At 48.2% G+C, this 13222-nt stretch overlaps 1 protein-coding gene across 1 annotated transcript in view; it reads right to left on the minus strand.

Moving 5' to 3' along the window:
* The window catches only part of GALM (galactose mutarotase), a 58069-nt gene that overhangs the window by 32975 nt on the left and 11872 nt on the right, over positions 1-13222 (minus strand). The window contains exons 2-3 of the mRNA XM_002709910.5: positions 12849-13003; positions 5972-6178 (exon numbers count right to left, since the gene is read on the minus strand). Of these exons, the coding sequence (XP_002709956.1) occupies positions 5972-6178; positions 12849-13003 (362 nt within the window). The remainder of the gene's footprint in view (positions 1-5971; positions 6179-12848; positions 13004-13222) is intronic.

The following is a 13222-nucleotide window of genomic DNA, read 5'->3' on the forward strand; positions in this document are numbered from 1 at the left end:
CGCCGGCCGCAGCACGCCGGCCGTGGCGGCCATTGGAGGGTGAACCAACGGCAAAAGGAAGACCTTTCTCTCTCTCTCTCTCTCTCTCACTATCCACTCTGTCTGTAAAAAAAAAAAAAAAAAAAAAAAAAAAAAGACTTTTGGGACCGGCACTGTGGCACAGCGGGTTAAAGCCTCAGCCTGAAGTGCCAGCATCCCATATGGGCAACAGTTCTAGTCCCAGCTGCTCCTCTTCTGATCCAGCTCTCTGCTATGGCCCAGGATAGCAGTAGAAGATGGCTCAAGTCCTTGGGCCCCTGCACCCATGTGGGAGACCCAGAAAAACCTCTTGGCTCCTGGCTTCGGATCGGCGCAGCTCTGGCCGTTGCAGCCATCTGGGGAGTGAACCAGTGGATAGAAGACCTCTCTCTCTGTCTCTACCTCTCTCTGTAACTCTGTCTTTCAAATAAATAAAATAAATCTTAAAAAAAAAAAAAAAGTATGACTTTGTTTTGGTGTGAAAAATTTTTTGAAATGCATGAGGTTTTTTCATAATACACATTTTCCATGTATTATGAAAACAATTTTTTGCACCAAAATAAACTCATATTTTTTAAAATATTTATTTATTTGAAAGAGTGACAGAGGGGCTGGTGCTGTGGTGTAGCAGGTAAAACTGCCGCTTGCAGTGCTGTCATCCCATATGGGCACCGGTTCAAGACCTGGCTGCTCCACTTCCGATCCAGCTCTCTGCTATGGCCTGGGAAAGCAGTGGAAGATAGCCCAGGCCCCCTGCATCCACCTGGGAGACCCAGAGGAAGCTCTTGGCTCCTGGCTTCAGATCGGCACAGCTCTGGCCATTGTGGCCAATTGAACTAGTGGATGGAAGACCTCTCTGCCTCTCCTTCTCTCTCTGTGTATCTCTGACTTTTAAATAAATAAAAAAATCTTAAAACAATAGTAGTATACTTTAAAGCTTCATAGAAGGATACGGGGAAGGGGTAGCAAGGTGAGGACTGTGCTTAGTAAATGCTCCTGAACCAGCTAAGCGAGGGGTTCTCAGCTTACCCACAGCGGACATCTGACAATGTCTGGTGGTGGTGGTTGACACCCCGGCACCCAGTGGAAAGAGACCAGCAAGCTACTAAAAACCCCCTCTGATGCACAGCACGGCGGTCCACCCTGCCACACTGAGGGGTCTTCTGGCTCAAAATGTCTACAGTGCCAAGGGTGGGAAGCCCTGAGCGCAGCTGAGCTGAAGCCTCTGCGGGGCCCCCTGGAGGAAGCAGACAGAGGCAGAGAGAGCTGCAGGCCAGCTGGAAACAGAGGCCGGGTTCAGACACCCCACGATTCCGTGTCTAAACACGGTAGAAACTGCACTACTTGGAGGCTCCTCTACCAAAGAATGGATTCGCTCGTATTCTTCCGGGGATAGGAGCAGGCGGGGGAGGCGGCCAGGCCAGAGGTCTCCCTTCCGCCCACACTCCCTATCTTAGCTGCTTGCCTGGTCCTAGTTCTGAGCTGGGAAGGCAGGTCCAAAATGGGAGGGGGTCTGCACCAGGGTCCACAGCAGCTCTGGACCAAAGGGGTCTCTCTCCTGTGTGGCGCTTTCTACTGCCATCTTCTGTGACTTCGGGTTGTCCTGGAAGTGAGGGTCTCTTTGGGCCCTAGGGGAACAGAGCTGAGGGAAGAGAATATGAGGCTATTTTCCAGGATTTATCTGTTCAAGTTCAGCTCAACATGGAAGTTTCTGGTCAGTGGAGGCAGGGGTATGGAAGGCTGGGTACAAAGCCTTGGAGGTATTACACTGGGAGTTGCAGCTCCCAGGAAGTCCTCCAAACTCCCTGTGCACAACTGAGACTGGAGGGATGCACGCTCGCTGAGTCACTGAGTGAGGGGAGAAGGCTCGGGCCCTGTCTGGACTCGTGGCCTAGTGCTGATGGCCAGCTCTTCACTGTCGGCTCAGGTGCCTGCCTCCTTCCTCCCTCCTTTACGTTTTGAAATCAATACCTATTTACAACCAGAACACTGCTCTGATCTCTGTTGCTACAGATTAGTTCTGCTAATTAGTTCTGTGTGCTTCACACAGACAGGACCGTCGAGTTTATATTCTTTGGTCCCTAAGTGCTTCAACACTATGCACCACTGCATCAGTAATTTGTCCCTTTTCCTTGTTAAGTACTATTCCATTGCTTATCAAGATTTGCTTATTGATCCTCCTGATGATGGACTTTTGGGTTGTTTTTACTGCTTTACTATTATGAATAAAGCTGCTTAGGAATTTCCTTTTTCTTTCTTTCTTTCTTTTTTTTTTTTTTTTGCCAAGGACAGGAAGAAAATGAACCTACATGAATATCACACACCAAATAAATTGATGAATGTGAGATGTTAGGAAGAAGCCTGGCAGGGGAAGGAAAAGAATATTTATCAGGTACCTGCTCCCCTAGTGGTCACGGGCTCCCGAAACAGCACTAACATTCCTAACGTGCTGGGCCTGCTGGTTACGATGCCTGCATCCTGTATCCCAGGACTTGGGTTTAAGAACCCACTCCAGCTCTCAACCCCAGCTTCCTGCTAACGGGCACCCTGGGAGGCAGCAGGTGATGGCTCGGCTTACTGAGTCCTTGTCCCTCACGTGGGAGCTCCCGGCTCCCGGCTTTCGCTCCAGCCCACCTCCTGCACTTTTGGGCATTTGGGCAGATGGGAATCTCTCTCTCTTTCTCTGCCACTCAAATTAATTAATTAATTTAAAAAGAAGCATGCCTTGTCTTATGAATGCTCTGGTCTGGAAAAAGCTACTGGTCTGTGGTGAAATTTTCCTGTTGGATTCATTTCCTTTCAGTGCTGATGAATCACAGCAAACCTTGAGGCTCCCTCCGAATCCGGGCTTTGGTTAACTTGGCTTGACTGCTACTAGCTTGCGACACGAACCTTACAGCGTCCATTATGACTTGCACGAGGCTTTAAGCACATGTTTGTGCACTGCTGCTACCGCTGGCTTCGTTCGGCTCTCACCACCTCTAGCAGGAAGCAACAGGCACTCTTGGCGGCAAAGCCACAGCAGCTCCTTAACCTGCACCTTCCCACTGTCCTGGCGGAAGCTGACTTGCCGAGTTCTACCCCAGACTATGTATTTCCCATCCCCAGAGGGTAAATTTTGATTGGTCTAATCCCTGTGCTGGCGACCAGGATTGGCAGACTCCAGACAAAGGAATGTGTCAGAAAGTCTGATGGGGGCCCTCTGAGATGAGAGCCTTCTAGAAAAAGTTTTGCTTTTTTTTTTTTTTTTTTTAAAAAGGAAACTTTAGAGATATGAAAAAAGGAATAGGTTCTTTTTGTCCTTGGATACGACCGTATAAGGAAGTGGCAACCATCTTGTGACCAAGAGGGGATGAGCTTGAAAACAATCCAAAACACTGCGGAAGGAGAATGAGAAGATGGAAGAACCTGGGTTCTTGATGACTTGTCTACCCAGTCATACCAGAACCACAGCGGCTGTTTCTCATCTCAAATTCCCCCAGACCTTGCTTTCATAGCTCTCGAGGTGAAATTTCAATAAAAGACATGTTCTCCCAGAGCTGTGTTGCTCATAGGAAGGCACAGAAAAACAAAACAAAATAAAAGCTCTGCAACTTACACATCTTTTCCATTCTTTGAAAAACACAATTCTCCCCTCCCTGTAGGCCTCCAACACTCAGATATGATAAGCCAGTGCTTGGGCCCCATGTAGAACAAAAATATGGCATGTTCAATTTAAAACAAACAATAAATGAAACATAAGATGCGCTGACTCCTTTAAAAATCAGGGTTTGAGACAGATGATAATGCTCTCCAGGTTAAGGCAAGAGATGTTCTCAAGATGCACCCTTGACCCCAGGCCCAGCCAGCTTCACCCCTGATGCAGGTGCTGTGGATTTGAGCACCCACAGCATCCGGAAGGGAGCACACGCTGACCACCCTCTGGGTGGGGGTCTGTGATCCCGGAAACTATCCAGCCTCTGGGAAGAGACTCAGAAATCCCTGTCCCTCCTGGAAAGTCAGAAGGGCAGTCAATGGGAATGGCCTTAGCAAACCTTACTTTCCCAGATACCTTCTTCAATGGAACACACCTGCAGTTAGGATCGTTCATACACTCTTTCGCTTTCTTTTTCTTTTTTTTGAATGTATTTATTTGAGAGGGAGAAAGCAATATAGACAGAGAGAGAGAGAGAACTTCCGTCTGCTGGTTCAATCCTCAAATGCCTGCCACAGCTAAGGCCGGGCCATGGCTGAAGCCAGGAACCAGAAACTCAATCCAAGCCTCCCACATGAATCACAGAAACCCAATGACTTGAGCCATCACGACTGCCTCCCAAGGTCTGCATCAGCAGGAGGCTGGAATCAGCAGCTGAGGCCAGGAAGCAAACCTAGGTACTCCAACAAGGGGCACAGGCATCCTAGCCACAAGGGTCAACGCCCACCCCCACTTTTTATTTCCCAACCTATTCCTCTGGATCTCCCTCCCATTGAAGAGTAGGATGCCCTACGTGTACAAAAATGTAGTAAATAGAGGAAAACCATCTACTACCTACTAAACCATCTACTACCTACTAAAAGCAATTATACTTTATTCTATTTCTGCCTGAACTTTTAAAAAATTAGTTATTTATTTTAATTTTTATCTAAAAGGCAGAGACAAACAGAAGACCCTCCATTGGCTGGTTCCCTCTCCAAATGCCTACAACAGCCAGGGCTGGACCAGGCTGAAGCCAGGAACCTGGAACTCCATCTGGGTCTCCCATGTGGGTAGCAGGGGCCTAAGTACTTGGGCCACCTCCCACTGCTTTTCCCAGAAACATAGCAGGGAGCTGGATCATACGCAGTGCAACCAGGACTCGAATCAGTGCTTCGATACGGGATGCCAGGGCCACAGGCAGTGGATTAACTTCCTGTGCCACAACGCCAGCCCCACCTTTCTTCCTTTTCAAGAGGGAATTTTGGAAATTACATAAGAATCAATAAACTCCACTATTTGAGAAAATTCTAGAGAAAAAATAGTCAGCAGATCACCAACAGACTCCTAAGTGCACAAGACTGCAAGATATTACTGGTTGAGTATAAACATCACCCTGTGGTGGGAAATCAGGCCAAGGTGATTAGAGTGACAATGCTGAGTCCTCAGATTAAGAGGAAATAATAGATACAGTCTACAGAATTTGGCCAAGTTTTTTCTTTTATCTCATGTGATGGTCTCGGTCAACACGCTAAACTGTTACTACTCGGAGGGAATGAGGAAGTTTAGAGGGAAGTTGCCAATGAGTCTATAGCACTTGTAGGTGGACATTTTAATGTCTTCCCCCTGGAGTTTATACCACGTTGAGTTAATTGTCATATCTTTACCAATGACTTCATAAAGTGCTTCCCACAGTGACTAACAAATAGTAGGTAGCCATTATTATGAAATGGACAGTATACCTATCAGTCTAGAAAACCCAGGTCTTCCAAATTGTGGTTCCATGTTCTTTCCACTGCACTGTGCAGGACAAGACTGGGCGCCAGGAGCCCTGGGAGGAGCTGGGGGCTGCACTGTTGGAGCACACATGCCAGTGTCGCAACCTCAAGGGGGCAGCCAAATGCATTTCCAAAGATCCGAGAGCAGAAGGCCCCTTCATTGGAAGTCATTTGGGTGGGAGGAGGAACAGAACAAGGGAAGCAAACGTAAGCACATGTGACAAGCAGGGAGTCCTTGAAAGTGCTAGTTACTTGTCTAAAGCCCATGGGAAACAGATACTTGCCTTGGCCGTACGATGTACTCATCCTGTCTTTTTCTATAGCTTCCATTTATTGAGCACCTACTTAATCCCAGATGCTCTGCTGGGCCCTTTACATCATCATGCTGGTGATCTTATGCCGGGATAATTCCATACTGGGTTTCAACCACCTGCAACACCACCCCAAGTCATTCCACCAAGCACACAGGTGACAGCCCGAGAGCAGAAGTAAGTTCACTTACCTGGCCTGCCAGGTTGAAGTAAGAATGGTTGGTGAGATTGACCGGTGTGGTCTGACTGGCCTGTGCTCTGTAGTTGACCACAAGCTCCCCGCCATCCAAGGTGTATGTCACCCAGACTTTTAACTCTCCAGGGTAGCCTTCTTCACCATCTGCACTGACGCGGGAGAACTGGACACCATTTGGCAGAACTTGGGGGGTCCAGAGGACCTACAAAAAAATGTTTTCAAAGCTGCTTAGTCACTGCAATCCCAAGCTAAATGCTACATTTCAACACTGAAAGACAAATGATTTGGGGCCAGTGCTGTGGCAAAGCAGGTTAAAGCCCCAGCCTGTGGTGCTAGCATCCCATATGGGTGCTGGTTCAAATCCCAGCTGCTCCTCTTCTGATCCAGCTCCCTGCTAATGCGCCTGGGAAAGCAGAAGATGGCCCAGGTCCCCAGATGGCTGTTGTGGCAATTTGGGGAGTGAACCAGTGGATGAAAGACCTTTCTCTCTCTCTGCCTCTGCCTCTGTAATTCTTGCAAATGAATAAAATAAATCTTAAAAAAAAAAAAGACAACTGATTCTAGAAAGAGAAATGGTTATATACTCATTGAGGCTTTTGTGTAATATTCTGGATATTAGTTTATCCTAAAATTTTGTTTTACACAGAAAAGAGACTTTTTTTAAAAAAGATTTATTTATTTATTTGGAAGTCAGAGTTACACAGAGAGAGAAGGAGAGGCAGAGAGAGAGGTGCTCCATCCGCTGGTTCACTCCCCAGTTAGGGGAATGAATTCCCCAGTTAGCTGGCCGCAATGGCCGGAGCTGCGCTGATCTGAAGCCAGGAGCCAGGAGCTTCTTCCAGGTCTCCCACGTGCGTGCAGGAGCCCAAGGACTTGGGCCATCTTCTGCTGCTTTCCCAGGCCCTAACAGAGAGCTGGATCAGAAGTGGAGCAGCTAGGTCTTGAACTGGCCCCCATGTGGGATTCAGGCACTACAGGCAGCGACTTTACCTGCTATGCCAGAACGCCAGCCCCAAAAACAGACTTTTGAAAGAAACTTTTTCTCTTTTTCTATTTACATTCCCTAATTACTTCCCTCTAGCTTTATGGGTACGTGTCTACAATATTTTCCTCTTTCCCTTCTTTATTTTCCTTTGATTTTTAAAATCTTGCATAAAATGTCTACAGTAATATTTGCTAATTTTTTTTAAACTTCAATAAATCTCCTGGGGGTATAACATACACAATTTTTTAAAAATATTTATCTATTCATTTGAAAGTCAAGAGTTACCCAGAGAGAGGAGAAGCAGAGAGAGAGAGAGAGAGAGAGAGAGAGAGAGCGCTCCTCCATCTGCCAGTTCACTCCCCAATTGGCCGCAATGGTCAGAGCTGCGCCAATCCAAAGCCAGGAGCCAGGAGCCTCCTCTAGGTCTCCCCGCAGGTGCGGGGGCCCAAGGATTCGCGCCATCTTCTACTGCTTTCCTAGGCCACAGCAGAGAGCTGGATTGTAAGGGGAGCAGCCGGGACTCAAACCAGCGCCCATACGGGATGCCAGCACCACAGGCAGCGGCCCTATCCGCTATGCCGCAGCGCCGGCCTCCACACATTTATTAAAAAAATAAATAAATAAATAAAGCCCACTCCAGTGTGTGTGTTTGGCAGAGTGGCTAAGGGGCTGCTTGAGACACCTGCATCCCACATAGGAGTTCCTGGTTTGAGTCCCAGTTACACCACTTGCAGTCCAGCTTCTTGCTACTGTGCACCATGGGAGGCAGGAGTTGATGGCTTGAGTACTTGGGTCCCTGCCTTCTATGTGGGAGACTCGGATTGAATTCCAGGCTCTTAGCTTTGGCCTGGCTATCGCAAGCATTTGGGGAGTGAATCAACGGACAGAAGATCTCTCACTGTGTGTTTTTGTCTCTGTGCCTTTCAAATAAAATGGAAATAAAGAAATTTAAACAACAACAACAACAACAAAACCCACCAAACACACCACAGTCTCTATTTTCCCTGGACAAAGTTCAAAATAAATAAAGTGCTTGTTCTGATTGAGAGAGTTTTAGCCCACCAATCAGGAGAACTGATTTGGAGGCCAGGTTTGTCCCTATCTCATTGTGTGACTTTGGGCATCTATCTCTTCCCTAAGATGAAGAAGGTAGAGAAAAATCATCTCAAGGAGCTGGTGCTGTAGCATAGTGGGTAAAGCTGTCACCTGCAGAGCTGGCATCCCATGTGGGCGCTGGTTCGAGTCTACTTCCAATCCACTTCCAATCTTCTATGGCCTGGGAAAGCAGTGGAGGATGGCCCAAGCCCTTGGGCCCCTGCACCCATGTGGGAGACCTGGAGGAAGCTCCTGGCTCCTGGCTTCAGATCAGTGCAGCTCCAGCCATTGTGGCCATCTGGAGAGTGAACCATCGGATGGAAGACCTCTCTCTCGCTCTCTGCCTCTCCTCTCTCTGTGTAACTCTGACTTTCAAATAAATAAATAAATATTAAAAAAATAAAATAAAATCATACATGTACCTAGTGGCAAAGCTGGGATTCAAACTCAGGGGTTGTTGTCTACACTATTCCATCTCTTAGTTTTATTGTAAGTTTTGGTCAGATCTCCATTTTTCTTTTTCCTTTCTTTCTTTCTTTCTTTCTTTCTTTCTTTCTTTCTTTCTTTCTTTCTTTCTTTCTTTCTTTCTTTCTTTCTTTCTTTCTTTCTTTTTTTTTACAGGAAGAGTTAGACAGTGAGAGACACAGAGAAAGGTCTTCCTTCCGTTGGTTCACCCCCCAAATGGCCGCTATGCTGATCCAAAGCCAGGAGCCAGGTGCTTCCTCCTGGTCTCCCATGGGGTGCAGGGCCCAAGTACTTGGGCCATCCTCCACTGCCTTCCTGGGCCACAGCAGAGAGCTGGACTGGAAGAGGGGCAACCGGGACAGAATCTGGCGCCCCGACTAGGACTAGAACCTGGGGTATCAGCACCGCAGGCAGAGGATTAGCCTAGTGAGCCGCGGCACCGGCCCCGATCTCCATTTTTCAACAGAACAGTTGAGGTCATACTTCATCATTCCTAACAGACTTGCAAGATAATAACCTGCAGGACGGACATCTGGCCAAGGGGTTAAGATGCCATTGTGGTGCTCTTGTCCCACGTGGGCATGTCTGGCTTGAGTCCCAGCGGGGGCTCCTGACTCTAGCTTCCTGTGGACTGAGGCAGGCAGACGTGGTGACTCACGTGGTTGGATTCCTGCCGCCCACATAGGAGACCTGGATTGAATTCCTAGCTCCCAGCTTTGGCCTGGCCCAGTTCTAGCCAGTGCAGATATCTGAAGAATGAACCAGCAGAGGACAGCTCTCTCTCTCAATTTATAAATAATAAACAAATAAAAATAATAACTTCCAGGAGCCACAGAAATGGCCTATTAGCCCAGGAGAATGGAAGTCTCTGTCTTTACCTACAATGAAAGGAGCTGGTATCTGAAACAAATTCAAAGAGCTTACTGAAAAATTAATTATACACCCTAATTGTCCCCCAGAATGTTGAACTTGCAAGGCACTTAAAATATGAACCCTATTACATGTGTAATTGAACAAAACGTCCCTAAATGGAAAATTTTCAGAAGTAAAAATTTGAAATAAAATGTTCTTCACTTGCTACCACTTTTTCTCCTTTAGAAAGGATGCAGTGGGGGGGCTGGCACCGCGGCTCACTAGGCTAATCCTCCGCCTTGCGGCGCCAGCACACCGGGTTCTAGTCCCGGTCGGGGCACCAGATTCTGTCCCGGTTGCCCCTCTTCCAGGCCAGCTCTCTGCTGTGGCCTGGGAGTGCAGTGGAGGATGGCCCAAGTGCTTGGGCCCTGCACCCCATGGGAGACCAGGAGAAGCACCTGGCTCCTGCCCTTGGATCAGCGTGATGCGCCGGCTGCAGCGCGCTGGCAGCGGCGGCCATTGGAGGGTGAACCAACAGCAAAGGAAGACCTTTCTCTCTGTCTCTCTCTCTCACTGTCCACTCTGCCTGTCAAAAAAAAAAAAAAAAAAAAAAAAAAAAAAAAAGAAAGGATGCAATGGGAAGGTTTTTGTGTGAACCAACATAACTGGTTAAGTATAATTCTTATTCACCAAAGGATTTACCCTGATCCCATAGTTTCCCCAGTTCCAGAATTTTTGCATCTCTAGGCGTTCCTGTATCATTTCTAACCCTATCAAATTATTCTACTTTCATCATTTATAAAGGTGTCAATATGAATACACAATTATTCAATAATCATTAAGATCCAAAACAATGGGGCTAGCACTGTGGCGTAGTAGGTTAAGCCTCCGCCTGCAGCGCCAGCATCCCATGTGGGCACCCGTTCGTGTCTTGGCTGCTTTTCTTCTGATCCAGCTCTCTGCTATGGCCTGGGAAAGCAGTAGAGGATGGCCCAAGTCCTTGGGCCCTTGCACCCTAGTGGGAGACCTGGCTCCTGGCTTTGGATCGGCTCAGCTCTGGCTGTTGTGGTCATCTGGGAAGTAAACCAGCAGATGGAAGACTTCTCTCTCTGTCTCTCCTCTGTCTGTAACTCTACCTCTCAAATAAATAAATAAAATAATAATAATAAAAAAGACTCAACACAAGATAAAACAAAGGTCATCTGATGCTGCTAATACTACTGTTTCAAAACTTGCTGCTCAAAAAATTTCAATGGTTCCATAAAGATGTTCCGAGTCTTTCCCTATGCTTTCCCGGGCCATTGCACAGTCTCTCTCTCCCTCCCCTCCCCACCGATATCCATGGATTGAATGAAATAGCACCAATTCTTCAAGGACGGTTTGACTCTCACCTACTCGGTTGCTGTTCATTTGTCCGCTCCAAGTTCCTGAAGCATGCGGTTACCCTCTAAGTCATGGCGCCTGTTGTGGCCCTTCTATGACAGTTAATTATTTATAAAATCCACCTCCCTCACTGTACTGTGGCCTCAGAAATCTTGGGTCTATTATGCTCTCTGGTTCTCAGAAGGAGGCCAGTAGGATCAAAGGCTATCGCTACAGTTTGATTGTGTCTGCACAAAATTGCCTGTGTGGAAACTCAATTTCCGAATTCCTGTGTTAATGGATTTGGAGATGGGCCCCTGGGAGAGTAACTAGGATTAGATGAGGTCCTGAGGGTTAGGGCCCCCTGAAGGCATGGGTGACTGCCTACAAAGAGGACTGTCTCACCTCGTGATGCAGCAAGAAGGCCCTCACCCAATGCCGGCATCATGCTCTTGGATCGATCAGCCCACAGAACCGTGAACCAAATGAGCCTCTGTTTCTTACAGGTTACCTAGTCCATGCATTCGGGTGGAGCATCACAAAGTGGACTCAGACATTTCTGCACTGTGTGACCGTTTTGTTCTGCTCATAAAGGGACCACATGCTGAGCAGCACCACAGAACACAGCACAGCGAGACCAATGGCGCAGGGACCAGAGACAAAAGGGTTCTGCTCTGGGATCTGCGGAGGATCCCTTCCCCATGGAGCCGGGCCCAACACGCTCTGGTTGAGGTTGGCCTAAGGTCCTAGCACGTCCTAAAGACTCTACCTTCACCTTACAGGCATGAGGAGTTCCATCGCTGAGAAAAGAGATTCCCACAGGGCATTCTGGTTCTAAGCCACAGACAGGAAGCTGGCAGGAGAGGGGAAACACAGCAACCAACTTTCTCCAACAGGACAGTGGCAGTGGTGGGGGAGGCAGAGGCAGAAAACAAGAAACTGTGGCCTTTAACTGCCAAACACATTCCTGTTTGCTCTGACTTCTCTAGCAAATAACCTGGATAGTGTATGGAAAGGAAAGTTAACTGGGACATTTTCTCCCTTACAACCTGCAATTGGACCAGTAACAGTCGGTGCGGTTAACCTGCAGATTCCATGAAGCCAGAGGCCAGACAGTCCTACCTAAGGGAGAACTCGCCAACAGATTCGCTTTCTTGACCTTGTTCTCTAGGAGCTCACTTGGGTGATGGAAATGTTTAAGTGGAAAGGAGGGACTAGGGAGAGCCTCAGCTAGGATTTTTATTTTGTTTTAATAAGTTAGTTTAGTTGAAAGGGAGAATGACAGAGAGAAGCTTTCATCATCTGATTCACTCTGTAAATGGCTCCAACAGCCAAAGCCAGGAGCCAGGAACTCTACCTCAGCCTTCCATATGGGTGACAGGGGCCCGAGTACTCGCACCAATGTCTGCTGTCTCCCAGGCACATCAGCAGGCAGCTGGATCAGAAGTGGAGCTGCTTGACTTAAATTGGTGTTCCAATCTGCCAGCAAATGGCAACCTCTGTACCACAAATCCTGCCTGGAACTTGAGGTAATTTTGAGGCCTGGGGCACTTTAGTGGAAGGGTTGCCTGGGCACGGTGCCACACTGCATGGGGACAGGGCTTTGTGACAGGGACAGGGAGAGGTGTTGGACTGGGGGCACCATGGAAGCCTTGGAGGAGACCAGTGGTTGCGATTTGGGTATGAGAGTTTGGGACCAGGCAGAGCTGGCTTTTCCAGAGTTTCAGATGTCTCATTTGGTGACAGTTAGAGATGATACATCCAAACGCCTCGGACAGTCAGTAGTAGGTATTATTTTTAACCCAACTTTCTCTAACCCAAGTCCTGGATCCCAACCCTGTGAGAGAGAAAGTCATTCCTATCTTTTGAAACTAGGTTAAGGGCTGTTCTCTTTAACTCAGGGCTCCCCTGCCTGCGACTGTCAGACAAGCCAGGGAAGGAATGGTCTGGGAACATGGCCATGGCAACTGTTGCTGCCCTGAACCGAGACGCGGCCCTCTCCTGTGGCATCTTGCCATGCGTGTGCTCCAGGTCTTGGGACTGGAGCTGGCAAGCAAGGGGTGCCTGAGGCTGCTCTGGGAAGTGTGCCAGAAGGAAGTGTGGCCGCACTCACCTTATCAAAGCCTCGGAGTCCTCCATGCAGACTGTTGGGCCCGTTGTTGATGGCCAGGTGATACTCCTTCCCATCCAGCGTGAAGGTGCCGTTGGCAATTCGGTTGGCCACCCTCCCGACCACTGCTCCGAAGTACGGCTGCTTTTGCAGGTACCCTGCCAGAACAGGGGATGACAGCAGTTTTGAAAACGTCAAACCAAAGGTGGGGCTCACACTGCCACCCTCCCTGCCCTCCTTTTCCTCCGAGGGAAGCTGCAAGTACTAACAACTCGGGCACAGAAAGATGGTGTCTTATAAACGGGACCCTTTCCCTTCCCAAAGGTAATTCATGTTCATTACAAAAAGTTCTATGGAGGGGCCAGTGCTGTGGATGC

This window comes from Oryctolagus cuniculus, chromosome 2, assembly GCF_964237555.1.
Source record: "Oryctolagus cuniculus chromosome 2, mOryCun1.1, whole genome shotgun sequence".
Lineage (NCBI taxonomy): Eukaryota > Metazoa > Chordata > Mammalia > Lagomorpha > Leporidae > Oryctolagus > Oryctolagus cuniculus.